General features: G+C 40.6%; 1 protein-coding gene across 1 annotated transcript in view; it reads right to left on the bottom strand.

The window, feature by feature from the left end:
• Window positions 1-5,722: 5,722 nt before the first annotated feature.
• Window positions 5,723-14,758, bottom strand: part of GLCCI1 (glucocorticoid induced 1) — a 112,529-nt gene continuing 103,493 nt past the window's right edge. Inside the window, exons 8-9 of the mRNA XM_021689535.1 lie at window positions 9,801-9,921; window positions 5,723-8,608 (exon numbers count right to left, since the gene is read on the bottom strand). Coding sequence (XP_021545210.1) covers window positions 8,263-8,608; window positions 9,801-9,921 — 467 coding nt within the window. The 3' untranslated portion in view covers window positions 5,723-8,262. The remainder of the gene's footprint in view (window positions 8,609-9,800; window positions 9,922-14,758) is intronic.

Genomic DNA, 14,758 nt, shown 5'->3' with positions numbered 1-14,758 from the left:
CACGTTCATCCATTTCAGACAATCTCTAAAATGAGACTAAACAGATCTCCATCAAGAGTGTATTGAGAGGGCGCCTGGGTGGCTCAGTTGGTTAAGCGACTGCCTTCGGCTCAGATCATGATCCTGGAGTCCCGGGATCTAGTCCCGCATCGGGCTCCCTACTCGGCGGGGAGTCTGCCTCTCTCTCTGACCCTCCCCCGTCTCATGCTCTTTCTATCTCATTCTCTCTCTCAAATAAATAAATAAAATCTTAAAAAAAAAAAGAGAGTGTATTGAGAAATGTGGATCACATTCAAAAACAATCTCTTGGTCATTTTCAGGTTTCTGTTGTTTTCTAGATGAGGCAATTCAAGAAGGATAAATGACAGGACAGATTTCTGGGCTCTCTGGTGCCCACTTCATAAATCCATCTCAACTGATGGAGGGCTGGTGGAGGGCCACACTCCAGGGAATGCTCTGTCCCCTGAACTACAACTCCAGACTTCCCCAAACATCATTCTAGGCTTAAATAATTCAATCCTGTCTATGGGAGTATGAGGGTGTTGAGGCCATTTTTTTTTTTTCTGAGAAAGTGGAAAGGGCATGAAACTATATGTACATTTGGATTCTTCCATTGAACTGAGTTTACTCTTCCAGGTAGTCTCTCCAGCCACCTTGACTTTAAGAGATCTGCTGCTCATTTCCATTAAAACTCTATCTTTTGCTGCCATATCCTTTCTTTCCTACTTTTCTCCCCCCTCCCTTGATATCTGGAAATTAACATGCATTTTTCTCTCAAATTATAAGGTTTCTGAGAAAACTTAGGAAAACAGAAATGCAAATGTTAAGGCAAAGTATCCACAATCAAAGCATAACCACTATTAATTTTTGTACATTCATGTCTTTTTTTTGTTGTTTTTACTCACATATATATATTTTTACAAAACCAAGAGATCACACTAGTTTGTGACCTGCTTTTCACCCCTAGGTGTAAGTGCTACCACGTTCTTGTTCAGAAAGGATGTACTGATTTATCCTTTTTTTTTTTTTTAAGATTTTTATTTATTTATTTGAGAGAGAGAGAGCACATGAGAGGGGGGAGGGTCAGAGGGAGAAGCAGGCTCCCTGCCGATCAGGGAGCCCGATGCGGGACTCGATCCAGGGACTCCAGGATCATGACCTGAGCCGAAGGCAGTCACTTAACCAACTGAGCCACCCAGGCGCCCCCTGATTTATCCTTCTAATAGCAGATGTGAGAGTGACCCTATCCCCTCCACCCCCTTAACACTATCATCCTTTTTAATCTTTGCCAATTTAAAGGCAACAAATTATTGTTTTAATTTGCATTGCTTTGATTACTAGTGAGGTTAAACATTTATTTTCATGTTGATCACTTCCCTTGAATTTCTCCTTGTCTTTATAGGGACTAGGAAAAGCAGTCAGCCCAGTGCTATCCACTAGCTGTTGCAGACTGGTTGATGGATGGACGGTGGGTGAGAAGGTGGTGTGGACACAGGGAAGAGGATTGCCAGCAATGCTGCAGCAAGAAGGTCAGGTTGCTTCCTTGTCTTCTTTTATGAAACATGACAGCAGGAATACCTACTCATTGGCAGGAAAAAAAAATTAGGTATTTCAAAAGGACATATGAATATTGTGAAAGCTCGCCTCACACTCTCTTCCCCTTTCCCACAGGCCCTATTTCCCAGGTGTAACCATCTTCAGTCCCTCCTCCCTGGTTGTCCCCTCCCCCTGTGACCGTCCTCCTGCACGACCAGCTGCAATGGTCATGGACTAAGGGGATTGATGGGGAGAAAGGGTCAGGGATTGGAAAAGGAATCCGTTCCCCATACAATAGCTCCCAGGGTGGTCACAGGGAAGGGAAGCAGAAGAGACCACACCAGGCTTTTGTTGGTAATCAAATGGGCAGATTAAGAGTGAGTTAAGATTACCCCGTTTGCCTTGATTTCGGTCCATATGGAAAATGGCAAGCTGTTTATTGCAGCACCTGAGCCGTGTCCTTTGTTAACTTTTGTCCCTTGAGTGTAACCCTTTTCCTTTACGAAGTGGAAGAGAAAACCTGAGAAATGGTTTGACTTTCCTGCATGAAGCCTCCTCCCCATTTGGCAGGTCCTGTGGAGCCCTGCATCCACCTTTTATCCCCCTTGCTTCCAGACAGTGGTTTGAAATAACATCCATTGCCTCCGGGACCTTACCCAATTCTTTCTAAAGGAATCATCAAAGTCTTGCTTAAAACTGATGCCAAGACTTGAGTAGAATTTATAGTGTGAAAGGGGACCCATTCCTTGTTATCAGAAAATTGTCTGTAGGAAAAGTGATCTAATTATTCAAATTCTTAGTGTTAAGAAAATGGCTGTTTTAAATGGGAGGGTCCATCACCAAACTGATCTGGAACCTTTGAAACAACCTTCCTCTCTTTGGGAGACGCAAATGCTTGTAAAATGGAATAGGCCATTTTAGAACCAGTGTGTCACCAGCCTCCCACTAAGGAAAAAAACTAAGACATTCGAGGTGGAAATAATTCTGTCTTGAGATTCTGCTTTTTCTTTTTTTCCAGCTTTGAAAACTGATCACCTGTCCCACTTCTTCTTGTATCACTTTCCATAGGGAATGCTTTTCTGCAAGGGTTTAATTTCTCCCCCTATTGTCTTCGATAAGATGGTTTAATATTAGACAAGATAACTTTTAGGCACATACAGTATATGTAACGTCGTGAGTTGTTCAAATAACAAACTCCTGTGTGAGGAAGCTTTGTCTTCAACCTAGTCCAACAGGGCTTGTTTTTTTTGTTGTTTTTTTAAGATTTTATTTGTCAGAGAGACAGAGTACAAGCAGGGGGAGTGGCAGAGGGAGAAACTGGCTCCCCGCTGAGCAGGGAGCCCAACACAGGACTTGATTCCAGGACCCTAGGATCATGACTTGAGCCGAAGGCAGACGCTTCACCGACTGAGCCACCCAGGCATCCCCCAACAGGGCTTTTTTCAAGAAGTGTTCATTCTAAAAAGGCACGCCTCACTTTCTGGACCCAGGGGACAGGATGGCATAAACAAGACCCTAGGTGAGACCTCCATGGCAGTAATGGGTCGATGTGGGTGGAGAGAGGCACGGAGGGCACTGCTGTGTTGTATTAGTTGTCCAACTCTATGTAACAAATTGCCCCCGAACTCAGCACCTTAAAACAACAAACTGCTGATCTCACACGGGTTCTGAGTGTCGGGAACCCAGGTGTGGTTTAGCAGGCTTGGCTCAAGGTCTCTCGTGAGGCTGCAGCCAAGATACTGGCTGGGATTGCAATCATCTCAAGGCTCAACTGGGGCTGAAGGATCCGCTTCCAAGCTCACCCACATGGCTGCTGGCAGGGCCCCTCAGTTCGTTAGCTGGCAGCCAAAGCTACTTGCCATGTGGGTCTTTCTCCACAGACTTCCTGAGTGTCCTCACAGCAGAGCTTCTCCCATAGCGAGTGATCTACGAGAGTATTCGCCCGACACAGAAGCCTGTCTTTCCACAACGTGATCTTGGAAGTGACAGCCCATCACTGCTGCATTCCATTCATAAGTCCAGCCCACACTTCAAGGGGAGGAAAATGAAGCTCTACCTCTCTGAGAGGAGTATCAAAAGAATTTGTGGACATATTTTATTTTATTTTATTTATTTATTTTTTTTAAAGATTTTATCTATTTATTTGAGACAGAGAGAATGAGAGAGAGAGAGCACATGAGAGGGGGGAGGGTCAGAGGGAGAAGCAGGTTCCCCGCCGAGCAGGGAGCCCGATGCGGGACCCGATCCCGGGACTCCAGGATCATGACCTGAGCCGAAGGCAGTTGCTTAACCAACTGAGCCACCCAGGCGCCCTGTGGACATATTTTAAAAACCACCACGTGTATGATCCAAGTTGCCTATATCCAGTTTGCTCTTTGGTCTATAGCAAAGGTCAGTACGTTTTTTTCTGTAAAGGACCAGATAGTAAAATATTGTTTTAGGCATCGTGGGCCAGACTGTCTCTATTGCAACTACTTAACTCTGCCAATGTATTGCAAAATAGCCATAGGTAATACATAAGTGAGTGTGGCTTTGTTCCAGTAAGATTTTATTTACAAAAATATGCATGGGGCAGATTTGGCCATGAGCTATAGAGGTTATTGGAAGTCTGTTTCCTTGCCATCAGAATTCCAAAAGAAATTTATCCATAAGACATAGCTGTCTGAGCTGTAGCTTGAAATTTAATAGCAAGATAATAGGAAGACAGAAAGGCAAATGTGAGAGATTTAGGTGGAGAAAAACTTCAGGACATGGGATTCCAGTTGTCCTCTGGGAAAAAGGAAGAATTGGAATATAAAGGAAAAGAGCTGATTTGGTACAACATGAGACAAGACAGTGTCTTCATTCCATTTAATCAATGAAGCGGAGATGAGACAAGAAATCTGAGAAGAGCTGTCCTCTAGACAACCAGAACCGGGGCAGGGGGGCTGGATGATAGCGTTCCGGTTCTGACTCAAGGTGTGAATTAAAGGACCCATCTTCACAAAGCTCCTCAGCTCCAAAGAGCCCAGAGTTCACCAGAGATGTGTGTGTGTGTGTGTGGGGGAAAGACTTGTGAGTCCCACAGATGGGGTCGAAGGGAGGAGCTGCTGGGAACACGTAGAAATAATGGAACTTCAGAGGGGAAGGGGTGGGGGCAAACATTTAATTTTGCACTGTTCACAAATAAACTTCAAGTGATTAGTTTTAGCTAACATAAGGCTAAGCATCTATAAGTTCTTAGACCTAATTTCCCCCTCCATGTTCTTCAGGTTTGGTTTTGGTTTGGTTTTGGTTCCTTAGGTTTCATTTTGCACATACGAACTTGTTCCTCAGGGCTGTTTATATTAAGCTTGTATGACTGAGAGTCAAGCAGAGGCGGAGCTGAGAATCCCACTTTTCCTTAACAGTCACCTGTAATGGAACTTTTAACCTAAGATAGTTTCCGGACTAAATTATATATCATCCTCAAGAAGGTGGTTGGTAAATCTCACCATTAAAAAAAGTTACATTTTACTTTTTTTTCAGCCCCAAACACAGCCATTAGTCATTTTTAAGTTAATCTTAAAGGTAAAATCTTAACAACCTCTTCGATGAGATGTGCTTTGGAAGGAACACTCTGCTGGTAAATTATTTCTCAAAGCGGTTTTTGCTCTCGGGCAGTGGCCCGAGACCAAAATGGGGCCTATCATGACCCTATTTGGATAACTGGGCATAACATCAACACTTCTTTGTTCTGTTAAGGTTTTCTCCCTCTTATCTCGAATCTAAACCTAAATAATGAGTAAAAAATTAAAAAAAAAATTTTGCTGCAGTTTTCTTTGCGAGAAATACCCTACTTCCTTTGAGATGATGTCACTGAATTTAAACAAATTACTTCCATAAATAATTCCTGGGTATAAAATAAAGAGGTGGGGACAGTGTTTTCTCTCTTTAAGGTGCTCATAGCTGGGAGAGCAGTACAAAGACTTGGAACGTTAGTCATCCAGCTTCTTACCTTGTGATGGAAAGCATATAAATGACATGTCCAGAGGAAACCGGCTTGGAAGTCTGATCCAGTCAGAGTCCCTCTAGTGCCAGAGATGCAGGTCAGGAATTCAGTGAGCACTGGATACCGCCATCACCCTGATCTGAGTCCATCTCTGTCAAGGTAAGATGCCAACAACCCAGTCTTTCCAAAGACATATGTGAACTATTCCAGTTTTACTAATAACTTTATTTAAATAAGACACAGGAACTTCTATACTGAAAAAATACAAAACAAAAGCCACACATTTCCTTGTGTAAAGCCATATTGTATGGTAACTCGAATACTGTTCAGCGCAGTGGCTAGAATTAAACAGTACAACTATATACAAAATTTAAACAATTTCTGACAAATTTCTACAGCTGGATGTAGGATACATTTGAGCTCAACAACTTCTGGGAAATTTACATGGCAAAGCATAAGCTTTAACACATTTGGTTCAAAACTTTAATATATGCTAAGAACAAATGTACAACACAATTAATATTTAGTTTCTCATGAGAAAATAAAAGCACATGTCACTATAAATACCGTACATCAGATTTCATCACCAAAAAAGCATTCAGTCCAACTTTCAGAAATTGATATTGATACTATTGCATATTTGGACAAAAGCAGAGCGTAAGATCAACACATTATGTAATGCTAAACCAGATATCAGAAGTTAATGGAGCTCATATTTATCTTACAGAACTAATAATTTTCTCCCTTTAACCATAATCTACAAAATATAGTATTTTCATCAAGGCCTGAGATTATTAGGGTTAAAGGTGTCTGCTGCTGAAGAGATTGTTTTAAAAGGTTCCCCTGTGAAAATGGCAAAAGTAAACTGAGTCCTTTTCCATGACAGCCTCCTACAATATAACACTGACTAATATAAAGGAGCCAGGATGCACCTTCAGGAGAGAATATTACTGCAAACTTTGGTGGAAAGAAGATAATTGGGATCATAACAAAATAATACATAGAATACATACACACGCAAACATATACATATATATATATCATTTCTTAAAAAAATCAATGGTGTTGCTTTCTTCTCTATCACCTCTTCCTTCTTCAGCCTCCTTAGAAAATAAAACCAAGAAACCCCGAGGAATGACTGAAGGGAACTGAAACGTTCCCGTGACTGTAGGCACCTTATTCCCCTAATTCTTAAGAAAACGGTGCCATATGCTGTAGGTACAGATGAAACAACTCTATGCTTTACTGAACTAAAAGCAATGGAATAAAAATACGAAAACTTCCCTTTGCTTTTGGAAACTCTCTGTGCTGCAGAAAACAAAGTTTGAGAGTTGGGCTCTTCCACTGACCACTCGGGATTATCTAGGGCTCTCTTCACACAACTTTGTTGAAAATTCAGGTCTGAGTCTGCAAGTTCAAGGCAATTTACTTGGGTTTTTGCTTTACTTTGCACATCTGAAATACAGAACCATCCAAGATACTGTGAGGAGAGGCCTGAAGAGACAGCCGCAAAATGCTGCTTTTCTAAGTCCCCAAACAGCCAGCTTCCCGTGCAGCATTACTTCTGAGACCCACACATTCTCTCTCCACATGAATGCAACTAATGCACCTCAACTGCTCGAGAAAAACAATAACCAAAAGCGTGTCATTTGTAAACCCTCAAATTAAAGAACTTCCGAGAGAGAAACTGAACAATATGCCTTTAGCTGAAACAGCATTTCCTGACGCTGATGGCCAACATAAACAGAAAATCTCACCCATCCCCTGTGAAAGTTCACTGTTTTACTGTTAAACCTAGACTTTCTTGTTAAATTCCATCACACACAATTGGAATGTTTATGTACAGTCTGGTACCGGAGACACTTTCTTTGCAACATTATAAGTCATGAACTGAGCAACACCTGAACTTGTTTGAAAAAAAAAAAAAAAAGCCACATTTACACATGTTGAAAAGTGAATTCAACAGTTGTTTTACTTGTAACCGCATGACAAAAATGATGTCAGACACCACAGATTTGCTGGTTCTCCTCATGTTCACCCATGTCCAGGATTATTGTTCTCCTAGGGTTGAATGCACTTCTTATTCTAAGAATGTGGAATGTAATGAGGAAAGGGAAATGCATAAAATAAGGAAAGGCAAAAGAGTGATGTTCCCTCTTTAGCTTTTTAGCTGTGAAATATTTAATATCCCAATATGATATACATTCCAAGTTACCTGAGTTTAGACTTCAACTGAAGTACCTGAAGCTAGGCCATAGGGTGGGCACTGTGCAACTGTTGTGGCCATTTATTATTATTATTTTTTTGCATTGTATGTATTACAGAAGTTAGAAACAAACACCTGGATCAATTGTAAACATAATCCTGAAGTACAGTATTTTCCATAGGACAAAACACAGCAAGACATTTTCTATTTAGACAGGCAACTTTTTGATATAGAGCTTATTTATACTGAAGAATTTGGAACAAAACACAGGACACAGTACTAATCTGTCAAACATACTATGAAATGCATAGTCTCCACTTAAAATGCTGAATGACACACACATTTTGCAAGCAGTACTGCTTTCCACAAAAACTGCTGAATAGGAGTTCCGTCCCTGCCAAGATCAGTGTTAAGAGATACTTTATGATGCTGATAAGTATTCTGTTGGTGGTGGTGGTGTTCCGAAAGTTTGTCACTCCATGCAGATAAGATGTCTGAGGTCTAGTTCCTAATCCGTGAAGGTAGGGTAGAGGCCAGCTCCCCCTTTGCTTTAGATGATCACATAGTTCTGAGCAGAGATGTGTTCCTCACCCTGCAGGTCCTGCAGGAGCTGCTGCTGCTGGGATGGCTGTTGGACGGAGGCCTCCAGGGCGCCCACCGAGCTGGTGTCATCAGAAAGAGACGTAAAGGAAACCCGGGAGGAGAGCTGCTCAACGGTCAGGGTGGCCAGGGCCGAGCTCTGGCCTGAGTTAGGAGAGTTCTTGAGCATCAGGTCGGAGGCAGGTAAGAGAGGGCCTAGAAGTTTTACAGGACAGAAAGCTGATCCGGTTGGGATGAAATTAACCTTGTTTTTGTCAGGACATGAAAAGAGAGGGGCTGAGATAGGCTGACGAGACCTAAAACCATAAAACAAAATGACATTCACAATCACTAAAAGCTTCCAAGCTTTCTGACTTAGCTGGAGTTCTCTACAACAGCTACAATGTGAATGGCAGGGAATGAGTTAAGTGTACACAGAGGGGTAAACATCTTCCATAGCACAAGTCAGCTGGCAGACCAGGGACGTACACAGCACCAAGTGATATTTGAGACAAAATGATTTTCAAAAGGACAGGGCAAATTTTTTCAGAGATCATTAGTTTGCTTTCAATCATTTAGGAAGATGGAAAAACCTCCTATGCTTTAGTTAAAAATTATGCCAGGTAGAATGACCTTTTCTGCTAAGGAAAAGTATAATGGGAGAGGGATTACCTAATCATGTATTTGGTTTTAAGCATTTTCTCCTTTTTCTGCATCACTATACATACTTCTAACAGATCAGAAAAAAAAAAAGTTTCAATAATTTCTTAAAGAGCCAGTCAGCCCAACAGAGCAGGGTTCTCAAGCCTTTCCTCCCTTCCCATTCCCAGGAACTAAGCCATCAACTCCTGCAATCCTGCAAGACCGGTCTCTGTCCCCTTCCAGGTCGCAAGAGTACAGCGGCCTCCCCCAGGCACCGCACTGGGACAAAGGGATGAGTGAGTCCAACAGCTACACAGCCTTTTCTTTTTTTTTCCTGAGCCACTCTGCCAAGTATTTACAGCATGAACTTCGTTTCCTTTAATTTCTAATTTACGCACACTGAAATTTCAAAAAGAAAAAAAAAAACCGTGCGAATGAGAAGTCTACATTAAACGAATACACATGCTAGATGTGTCTACAGGGAGACAAGTTAGTTTCCTTCTGGCCTGTGGGATCCTGTCATAAGGCCAGCCACACTTGGATATTAACTTTGCCGCTCAACGCCTTCTCGTTAGCCATCCAAATTAATAGAGCTTTTGAAAGGAAAATTTGTAGTGATTAAAAAATAGATCTTTTAGGTCGTAGGGATGAATTTCCAGGTTTCTTTGTACTAGCTTATGTATTTCCAGCACACAGGCTGCAGTTGTCCACTAAGATCCCTCCTGCCTATTCAATTCCCTTTTCATAATTTGGTTTTGAAACACATTATCAGCTGGATGGAGTAGTTGATTCATCTGTGATCAACTGGTCTCAGTAAAAAGCTTTACAGCTTTGCGGATCCCAGCTGATAGAAAAGACATTACTTACGCCATTTCCTCAAAGACCTTCACTCGCTCACATCCCTCTGGGGGCTCCCGTTTGAACATGTAGCTGTTGTTTGGTTTGGGAGATGAAGCGTACTTGGGTAACGGTGAGCTACTCCCACTGTCTGTAAATTTAAAGCAGTTATATTAACTAGTGATTGAAAGCTCTTTTAAATTAAGTTTGACTTCCAAACAAGCAGCCTTTTGCACAGTTTATCCACTATGGCCCCTCTGCTTCCACCACAGAGCTTCCTTTATTGCAAAGCTATTACTAACACCCTCATGTAGTACATTTCTTAGAAATAAAAGCTACGATGCAACAGCAATCTGCCATACCACAAAACATAAAAGGAGGTTATTTTGGTCCAGAAACTGCATTTTGAATAAAGTAGAGCTATAATCTGGAAAACAAATACAGTAGCATGTATTTCAAAATGTAAATGAATGGTGTAATATGTATAAATCATGCAAAAGAATTATAAGAGATTATAATACAGGGTCCTCTAGGTTTTCTCACTGTCCCACCAATTTTAATTGAAAATTTTAGTATGTGGAATAATCATTACAAACGTTCTTAGCAGAAACATTATTTTTACTGAACACCATGAATAAATATATGCAGGGGAAAAAGAGGTTTTCAACACATAATGTCTTTTTCCCTTAGCCCACTATGAAGAATAAAATTTGCTCAGAATTTCGCCTTTAAAAGATCTATATAAAAGAATTTTTCCAGTAGTTTGTATTTTTGCTACGAGAAGCATGAGAAGTCTAAAAGCATCACTACCTAATATGTTTTCTTCATATTTTTGACCAAAAAAAGAAAATGGTCTATTCATGAAAAGCCATAAAACCTATATGTAATTTCTCCCTTTCCTACCTGGCAAAGGATTTTGGAAATTCAAATCCACCAAAATGTGTCATTATCTTTGTAAGATGCCAAGTTGTAAAGTCAGTCACATACCTGTATAAATACAATAGTCCCATTTAAACAAATTCTGACTTAATGCAAAAAAAATCCCCACTGCTAAAATACTGCTAAAATCCCCAGTGCAAAATACTGTATGATTTTTATGTGTATTTTTGAAAGACAGCATTGCTACCATAATTACGCTTGTCACAATTTTGATGAGTTGCTTTAGTTTAGGCTACAGAACACAGCGCAACATTCAGAATCTGAGTAATAGGGATGTTTTTATCATCATTAATGAACTATAATACATGCTTAGAAAGTAGACTCTTGAGGCACACTTGGTGTCTTTGGTGAATGATTCAAAGAGCATCTATGTTAGTCTTGGGACTGGAGATGCGTGCTTACATTTAAATATGGCCATAACTCTGTGAAATCAGTGCCTACCAAATAATGAGGCCACACCACTGGGAAACCTAGAAAACCCCCAGTTTCTCTGTCACTACTGTTACGGATATTCCTACGGATTATACACAGTCCTGTGGAAGGAAATGGGTCTTAGAATTAAGTTTGGTTTCTTCACGTGCCATTCAGATGTAAGGATTTTCTTAGATTAGACATTCATCTTACATTACTTAAACAAATGGGAGGCGGGAGGAAGAATATAATTTTCTCTCGTAGGTGGATGCAAAACATCATTAACCTGGCTAGAGTCTGAGTTTGCTGCTCTCTATTTGAGCAAGGCTAGACCGAAAAGATTGGTCCACAATCAAGTGGCGAGAACGAGGCCTTGAGCTTGGTGTAATACAGCCTGACCCCACTTTCCCATCCAAGCAGCAAGAGGGCCCATAGAGGCCACACAAGACAAAGGAGAGGTGACGTGTGATGCCTCCGTGGAGCTTCCTACTGGTGACGGCAGTCCCTGGGGGAGGGCACAACTGGCCTGAAGCCGTGGGCTCAATGGCTGTGACAAGCCTTTTTGGACTGTTGGCGGGGGTGTGACCATGTCAGTGGTCGAGGACTCTCCCCATCAGCACGTCAGAAAAGTCATCTTGGCCACAGCTGCAGTCTTCTGGGCTCTACTTCTTTACTACGTCACTAGGCCGACCATAGGATTTCTCTGCTGACTCCAGTAATGGCTTCAAGGGCCTCTCCGAGAACTGAAGGCTAGATGTGAGTTGGACAGTCTGTAAAACTGATTATCTTCCTATTAACATCTACACTACATTAGTGTTTCTTATTAAGTGTTTTTCTAATTTCAGAGGTTTATATTTTGAGAGTTTTACCCACTTAAACATTCTTGTTCTTTTTTGGGGGTGGAGGGGGCTGATTAATGTTAAAAAATAAATAAACATACTGCTATCCTAGAAAGACAGTATTCAATACTATTATCTCTCTTTGCCTCTTCAATTTAAAAAGTTGGGTTTTGGGCGCCTGGGTGGCTCAGTTGGTTGAGCGACTGCCTTCAGCTCAGGTCATGATCCCAGGGTCCTGGGATCGAGTCCCGCATCGGGCTCCCTGCTCTGCGGGGAGCCTGCTTCTCCCTCTCCCACTCCCCTGCTTGTGTTCCCTCTCTCGCTGTGTCTCTCTCTGTCAAATAAATAAATAAAATCTTTTAAAAAAAATAATAAAAAAAAATAAATAAAAAGTTGGGTTTTGTTGTTGAGGATATATATATGTAACATTTATTTGAATGTTTGGTGGTCTGGAAAGACAAAGCTTGAAAAAAAAATTGAAACCATCAACCATTTTGTTCAATCTGGAGTTTTTTCCTCAGGTGAGTATGCAATCTGGTAGAGGACAAAGAGGAACAGGGAATGGAGACACCCCATCTGAGATTTCAGCTCGGTCACTAGTTGTGTAACTTTGAACACAACTGCCTTTCTGAGCTTCTAGATAACTAAAGGAATTACCACTCCTAAATTCTGTGACATTTTTAATGGTTCTAACATACAAGGTATTTTTTTGCTTTACAAAATGGCATGATATAAAAACAACCCTCATAGGGGTGCCTATGTCGGTTAAGCGTCCGACTCTTGGTTTCAGCCTAGGTTGTGATCTCAGGGTTGTGAGATCGAGCCCCGCATTGGGCTGTGCTCAGCACAGAGTCTGCTTAAAACTCTCTCTGCCCCTCCCCCCATACTCTCTCTTTCTCTCTCTAAAGTAAATAAATAAATCTTTAAAAAATAAATAAAAACAACCCACATGAACAACCTATTCTAACCATTCCAGACTTGGAGTCTAATGGATTCATTTGAAACTCTGTGTTGAATTTAATAAACGTTTCAGTAACAGAACATAAATGTGAGGTAAGCATGCCTGCTCAGGAGATTCAAGATGAAATATCTCACAGTAATCTTAATTCAATCCCTCTTATTCACACGCATGGTAAATTTTCACATTCTGTTATCTCTCAGTAGGAAGTAACTAGACATGTAGTTCACATTAAGTGTTACTTTATGTTCTTACATCATAGCCAATGTCAATTAATAAAATGAAATGTAACAAATATGATTCTGCCTGTATTTATAACAGTCTTATCTATCTTTATAAAGAATCACCCAACTCTGAAAATCAGGAGTATGGAAATATTTTATTGGCTATTATAACAGATCATACTTACATATGTGTACCATATTTACCATTAAAATACAAGTAGCTTGTCAAATATTTTTAAACTCATGATAATGAATTAAAGCTTGGAAAAAATTAGAGACATTTTAAACAATGGAATTCCATATAGAAACAGTATTTTTTAAACTACATGTACTTTTATAGTTTAAGAGTTTTCTGAATTTCTCCTTATATACAGCCTTCATTATTTCTGGTATATTAAGTATGGTCCACAATTTCAGTATTAAAAAAATCGTATTATTCAGTTGTTATTCTGTGGGTAGGTATGTAAAATCTTTGCCATGGTTCTATTCTAGCCCGAAGTCTTTAGATGTGCTCTATCTCCTACTATCAGATCACTTTATCAAATTAAGTGAAATTAGTACTAAAACAAGCTATGTAATTATAGAGCTGCAGTTCTTAAGTCTGGTTTCACATTAGACTCATCAGGAGATGTTTCCAAAAATACCAATAAATACCACTGTCCAGACCTCATCCCTAAGATATTCTGATTTAATTAGTCTGGGGCTCCTCGCCAGCATGTGCTTCCCCCCCCCTTTTTTTTAAAGCCCCCAGATGCTTTTAAAGCAGAGCCAAATCTGAGAGCCAATCATAAAAATGTCAAAACACTGGTTTGGAGTCAGGCTACCTTGCGTGACTTCTACCAGGCCTGACACCATGACCTAGGAAAAGTCTGATCCCTTTTTTGATCTGTAAAATGGGACTAACCACTGATATGATAGCTATGAAAAATGGGTATAAAAGAATCAGGATAGCGCCTGAAACAGTGAGCTCTCAATAAATACGACTGTAACAGTAGAAAGAACACGTCATTCCTAGTTTGCAAACTTAAAATGGTGAACCATTCAGAAATTAAGCAGCTATTCTACTTTCTCTCGGCAGAAGAGAAGGAGAAAGTTATTCTTAAAAGACCCACACATTCTACTTCTATTCAGGTGCATAAAGGTAAGATTTGGTGTCTGGTGGGGAGGCAGGGTAATATCTGAATACCAGATTCCCCAGGTTAGATTGCCTAGCATAAACTCTACCGCTCATAAGGTCATCCTTCAGCATATAGAAATCTATTATCCTGAAATTCAAATCAATGTCTAAAGCACAGATTCTATAGATTCCTCTACGAAGACCTAACCAGGAGAATGTCCTTCTTATTCTATCTTCACAGCAGAGTAAGAGCCTGGGTGAGTGAGGGTAGAGTTCCACCAAAACTATACTCAATGACAGATGAGGAACATAATGAAAAGTTAGCCAATAGAGTTAGATCAGAAATATGATTGACCAAATAGGACCTAAACAATTACCACTCTAGTATTAAAATTACTTCTTTTGCTTCAGGAAATGAAATTATCAGCTGTAGTGTGGTTCAATGGCCTAATGTAATCAGGGGAACACAAAACTGTATAGCCTTTCTTGGCAACAAATTT

The sequence above is a fragment of the Neomonachus schauinslandi genome, chromosome 12 (genome assembly GCF_002201575.2).
Source record: "Neomonachus schauinslandi chromosome 12, ASM220157v2, whole genome shotgun sequence".
Taxonomy (NCBI): domain Eukaryota; kingdom Metazoa; phylum Chordata; class Mammalia; order Carnivora; family Phocidae; genus Neomonachus; species Neomonachus schauinslandi.
The sequence above is the reverse complement of the archived record's forward strand: the minus strand, read 5'-3'. Positions and strand labels throughout refer to the sequence as shown.